At 33.0% G+C, this 6,444-nt stretch overlaps 1 protein-coding gene across 1 annotated transcript in view; it reads left to right on the top strand.

The window, feature by feature from the left end:
• The window catches only part of Cbp53E (Calbindin 53E), a 69,322-nt gene that overhangs the window by 59,396 nt on the left and 3,482 nt on the right, over nt 1–6,444 (top strand). Inside the window, exons 7-9 of the mRNA XM_073092015.1 lie at nt 1,049–1,104; nt 2,443–2,488; nt 5,583–5,594. Coding sequence (XP_072948116.1) covers nt 1,049–1,104; nt 2,443–2,488; nt 5,583–5,594 — 114 coding nt within the window. The remainder of the gene's footprint in view (nt 1–1,048; nt 1,105–2,442; nt 2,489–5,582; nt 5,595–6,444) is intronic.

Below are 6,444 nucleotides of genomic sequence, written 5' to 3'. Positions count from 1 at the left end.
CCCTCACAGCCCCACACTACGATTCCCTGTTTCATAGGTGCCATAGACACACATAAAGAGATCCAGTACACAAATCAAAATTCATTATTTATTGTATAATATGTGTTTGGCCGGGGAACAAACCCGAAACCCTCTGCGCATCAGACCGCTCTGCCTCGCGGGTCATCTAAAGTTCTGTAGGTATCTGTCGTGCCGCGTCGTGTCGTGCCAATAAAGAAGCGCTATGCATAATACTCGATAATGGAAGTAAATTTGCGTATGAATATGCTGAATAGCATAACATTAGTGCATATGAATGCTATGGGTTCTTCCACACATTACTAGCTTTTACCTCCGGCTTCGCTCGTAGTCACAGACTGACGATAATATAAACACACACAAAGACGAATGCACAAACCCACAGACCCAATACAGAAATCTAAATTCATTATTTAGATATAAATTTCACGACAGTTCGAGGATTGTCGTCGACAACTCTACATAAACTATCTCCTGTATTAACCCTAAGTTATGAGGATTCCCTCATAACTTAGGGATCGACTCTGGCGGTATCACCGCCACACCTATTTCTACCTTACACTTAAAACAGCAGTTAGGTGCACCTGTGTTCTGTTTTGAAAGGTGTGGGAAGGGAGACATACTTTTCCGAGGCTTTTCAGCTTAGTCCTCAGGGATAGCGGAGCATCTATGGTCGGCCTTAGGTGGAAAAATATCTGATAGTAGTAAACGGATTGTAAAAAAATCAACCGTCTTCCTAGTACGGTTTAACAGTTACATCGAAAAATCCAGAAAAATACCGTAAAACCGTAAAAATTTCATGGGTCTATCTATTACGGTTCCGGAGATATAGCCCTGTGACAGACGGACAGACGGACAGACAGCGAAGTCTTGGTAATCGGGTTCCGTTGTTACCCTACGGGTACGGAACACTAAAAATAAATCTAATTTCGCACATCAAAAGATCCATAAACGGAACGAGAATTAAATCGCAATTTTCAAAGATTTGAACGGTTGTATTACAATATGCTAATGTTTCTTTCGTTTACAGCTGCAAGTGTTCGATTCGAATAAGGATGGGAGGCTGCAACTCTCTGAAATGGCCAAGTAAGTCATCATCATCAACCCATTATTGTCCCACTGCTGGGCACGGGTCTCCTCTCAGAATGAGAAGGATTAGGCCATAGTCTACCGCGCTGGCCAAGTGCGTTTTGGTAGACTTTAAATACCTTTAAGATTTTTTTATCATCTCCCAGGTATGCAGGTTTCCTCACGATGTTTTCCTTCACAGTTTAAGCAAGTGATAATTAATTTCTAATAGTATACAGAATGAATTTTTCAAATGGGCCTTCAGGACTTTCATTTGTCACATAAAATTACTTTCCAGAATTTGATCCATATAACGACACTATCAGATAGTGGAATAATATGGATGGTGTATTTTTTTCAAAATGAACTCGTTCGATTCCCGGCTAGGGAAAGATATTTTAAAAAACTAATGATGCCGTTTTCATTTTTACCAAAATCGGCCTTGTAACTCCTTTCAGCATTTTTAGCTAATCCTTATAATTTCGGATTTGGCCCTGAAGGCCTATTTGAAAAATACACCCTGTATAATTGAAAAATCTGAAGTGCATGCCTTGGATTTGAACCTCCGACCCTTCGATCAAGAGGCCGAGTTTCTTAACCAGGCTCACCGCTGCTGGTCTTCTCTCAGAGTGAAGGAAAGTAAAAAGCCGCGCTGACAAAGTGCAGATTGGTATATTTTTCCTTTTTTTATTGGTACCTATTTCTTCCGAGACCTGTGCCCAGCAGTGAGACTGTAATTGACGTAAACATCATTCCTATTTTACGTACCTTACGTAAGATAAAAATATTGTGACGAATAACATTTCTCCTGTCATTTGTAACAAGTCATCTCCCTAGGGGATGAATTTTCAATACTCTTTTCTTAGGACATGAATAAATTCATGAATAATAAATAAATTCGAAAAAGAAAAGATAAAATTTACAACATCATATTATCATAGGTAGGTTTTTTTATTTCTTTGCGTTTGTCTATGGCTCTCTCAGTCGGTGAAATATCAGATAGGCCGATTAAAACGTATTTTAAATATATTAAAATAAAGTTTTATTGTAGTTATATTCAGGACTATTTACCTAACAGTATTTAATGGGTACTCTTTCAGAAAAAAAATGAAATATACTTACATAATGTTTTATACACAGATAGACAACACATAGTTAAAATTATAAACATAATGAAATTGTCATTTTTTAATTATATTTTATATGAGACTCATATGACACTGAAAGACTTTCAATAAAGACGTTATTTTCGAATTTTCAAGCGTTTAATGTCAAATTTAAAATTGGAAGTAAGTATTATAAAAATGACAAACTGATTTGTTTTTTTATTTATGTGTAAAATCAACAATATTCCAGGTTACTGCCAGTCAAAGAGAATTTCCTTTGCAGACAAGTGTTCAAGGTGAGTGGTTGTGACATCGTGACACGATATGACGTTTTATTTCCCGCCAAACCACAGCGCCATTCGTGTCCAATTAAACGAACTTGGCTGTTACACTGCCGTGCAACAAAATAATGATTATTTTCACTTTACTTGTTGTTATTTACGTTGTATGTGATATGGGAGGTGTTTTTTTAATTTATTTAGGGAAAGGTTAGGGTTAGTTAGGGAGAGTTTAAAGGAATTACCAGCGCCGTCTCAAGGACTGCCGAGGCCTCTGTGCATATAAGAATTCGGGGGCCCCTCAGAAATAATGCAACGAAAAATTCAAATCTGAGCAGTGAACAATCAACATTTTAATTCGAGCTTAGCGTGTCGTGTCAGTGAAAATATTGACTTTTAAGGGCCCCTCATATGTCGGGACCCCAGCTACAGGGGCCCTGTACCCTGTAAAGACGGTATATTGATTATGCATATGGCAATATGGTATATTATATATATACCATATTGCCAACTATAGTCGTAACAAGAAAAATATACTTAAGCATTTATAATTCTAGAACAATTACCATTACCAATTACCATATCTCTCCAATTTACGTAGAATATGTTTTTGTAGGATAAATATTCCTCAATTATTCGATATCAGATTCAGAAATTCGAAAAATACTATAGACCAAGTAATTAATATATAAACAACAGATGTAATAAGAAATATCGAAACCTTTACCAAAATGTATTTTATATGACGACCCGTACATTTTATTTCGATAAAATACTGAAAATGTTAGTTCATACACTGTTCACGTTTTCACAGTACGCTCAGAAGATTATTCAAGTTGCCACATAATGATATTTGTAGTTCACGATATTCTAGGAAAGTGTATGCTTATACTCTACGGTCACGACACGATATTAACGTCTGTATTCACTAAAAAAGACATTTGCATATTCTATAGGCTTCATTCTTTCGATTGGTATGTAATTTGTCCAAAAATCAGACCAGTGAAATTATTAAGAAAAATAAAAATATTTTTTAATTGTAAAAAAATCATGTTCTGGACTGAAATTTTTTAGTCAACCCATTTGCAATAAAATTTTTGACATATTTAATTTGATATAATAAACGTTTCATCCATTAAGCAGCTCGGTGAAGATCGTCTTATATCGGGATCTTCTACCATATGTACTGTGGTTTAAACATGATGTCTCCTCTACCTCTAATCATAACTATCTCTACAGAATCAGTTTGATGCATTATACTTTACACAGCAAGACTATATCATATACTTCTGTTCGTAGTAAATTTTAATAATAAATGTTTTTATTAATTCTAGTAACTCAAATCAACGTATTGTTAAATATTTTTTTTATTATCAAGCGACCATTACTCTTGATATTATGTATATAACCGTTTCCACTGTCATCGTTAAAATAAACTTTAAAAATAAATGTACTCGTATCTAATATAGAAAGATTTACATTACCCGATAATTTTATAATGTTTCTTATGATCATAGATTAGTAAAGATACTTCGCCGCCTTGAAATTGAATGAAGCCACAAACGGCTTATTAGTAAGTTCTTTTTTTGAATTGTTGACAAATAAAAACATTTTTAGAGAAAATTCATGAATAAATAACTAATACTGCGTAATTTACATAATAAATAAATAATTATTTCAAATATTTTAGGGACATTTTAGCACGGAGCCGTGGCAAAACTTTTTTACGCAACTATTTCAATTCTCAAAACTGGGTACATTTTCTTGTTAGGAGTGAGTAATCTTTACTAATCTATGCTTATGATTAACGATATACTTGAATATTTTATTTCAATTCCAACTATATTATAATGTTGCTAACTGATTGTTGACAATTTCAGTCGTAAGTCGTAGTCGTGGTCGTACATTATAAATGAACTCTATCTAAATTTATTCAGTGAGAATCATACCTATTTTCACGGGAACGCTGTGGAAATAACGCTCGATGTTCGGGGAATAGCTAACAAGGTATTGACACAAAATAAAAAGATATTGACTTCGAGGATATTTTCGTGGACTATACATATTTAAAGAATATATTACGTTTTCCACTCATTGTCTCACTGCTGGGCATTGATCTACTCTCAGAGTAAAACGGGTTTAGGCCATATTCCACTGCGTTGAACTTAAAGAATTTGTAGACAGGACACACTTTTTAAAACATTTGAAAGATACGAAATAATACATTTGTTATTATTTTTAAGAATTACCATGCGTGTAGATTTCAAAATGTCCCTTCACTGTAATATCCAGTGATAATTAATTTCTAATGCACACTTTAGTCCGAAAAATATAGTAATATTTAACTATGATTTACCAAAGAATAAACATTAATTATAAATATTTGCACGGAAGTGTAGCAGCCAAGTTAATAATTTTACGAAAACGAGATATTAATTAAAATGCCTTTAAAGTGTAATATTGGCAAAACGTGTACATTATTTTTGACTCATTATTGTAGTACTTTTTTGTTTTGTAGTGTCATATATAATCGCTTCAAGCACGTTTATTTATTTATTTATTGGTATTATTGACATATTTCCTTTTCCCATTTATTATTTCCATGCATTCCTAATTGATAACATAGTCATCATGATTAAAGCCAATCACTTCTCATAATCATGTCAAATTAGTTATTCAGATTAATATTAAAAGTTATATAATTAACAGTATCGTTTTAAGAAATATTTAAGCTAGGCTAGATGAAATCCTAGATAAATTTACAAATAGCTAACTTATATCAATATACAGATACATATATTAGATTCACGTGAACTGACAGACTTGGTATGCATCTTTAATATTTTAATAAATTAGTATAAATTCCTATACTTCTTATTTTAGTCTTCTAGAAAAAAGTCTTTGGCACAATAAATGCAAAACTCTTTGCTAGTTCTAATCTTGAAAGTAACAGCCGTTCTTTATGACTGTCACATGCACAGACTATGTAGAATAATAAGAGAGAATTGCACAGACTATGTAAAGTTTAAGTTAGCATGATGTTTTATTGATTTGCCTGTCTCTGTCCGTCTATCCTAACACTTACGCTTGTTCCCGCACTCGCACACATTAGGAGGGCATTGAGGTAAGTTTGTAGACTTGGGTCGTCTAACAATGATGCATTGTCACATATAAGGGCATTGTCTAACTGCGGACGAATTAATAGAATAATAATAATACATTTTCTTTATTACAAACCGATATATATAAAAAATTATCTTAGATACGATATTAAGCTAAGGTACTTAAGTATACTCAATCGTTCTATTCCAATAAGTTTGAGTGCTTTGCAAACAAGATTAGATTTACTATTAGAAGTACTTGTTTAGAATGAAAACAATATTAAACTCTATTCCGATTTCGAAATTCGAAAACAGCTATCGTCATTTTTTGTCAGCTTAATCAGCGATCTTTTAATTTCCCCAGGCTAAGGTTTCGTTTTATCTTTAATTTAATGATATTGCGTTAAAGCTAGATTTCACGTTAGTAAGTAATTGTCAATAAATGTTCAACATATTACCACAAAACAAGTGATATTACTTACAGAGGCGAAATAATAACATGTTAAAAATACATAATGTAATTGTTGAAATTTTCTGCTTCTTAGGTAGTTTTCTTAAACTAGCAACACTTATGTTGGTAGTGGCGTCCCTGCTAAATGCGCACAAAAGTTTATAGCTCTATATAAATAAACCTTTACTCGCTTCCAGTCAGACAAGTTAATAACAAAGTAGTAAGTCTTCGTTTGTTTGTCAACTTCGTAATGGATCGTTCGCTTCTTCTATTTAATTAAATCTTTTGTTCTGAGTTTACTTTATGTTATAGTTATTAAAAGTGTAGATGATTTTGCAAATAAATTCTCAGATAGTCTATAAACTTAAACAAAGTATTAAAACAAGCGAACTGGTAATAATTTATGAAGCATCATTTTATAA

The sequence above is a fragment of the Epargyreus clarus genome, unplaced genomic scaffold (genome assembly GCF_041222505.1).
Source record: "Epargyreus clarus isolate Ecla_fem2 unplaced genomic scaffold, WU_Ecla_fem_2.2 ptg000035l, whole genome shotgun sequence".
Classification (NCBI taxonomy): Eukaryota; Metazoa; Arthropoda; class Insecta; order Lepidoptera; family Hesperiidae; genus Epargyreus; species Epargyreus clarus.
Note: the sequence above shows the minus strand (reverse complement) of the source record. Positions and strands in the feature narration are given on the sequence as shown.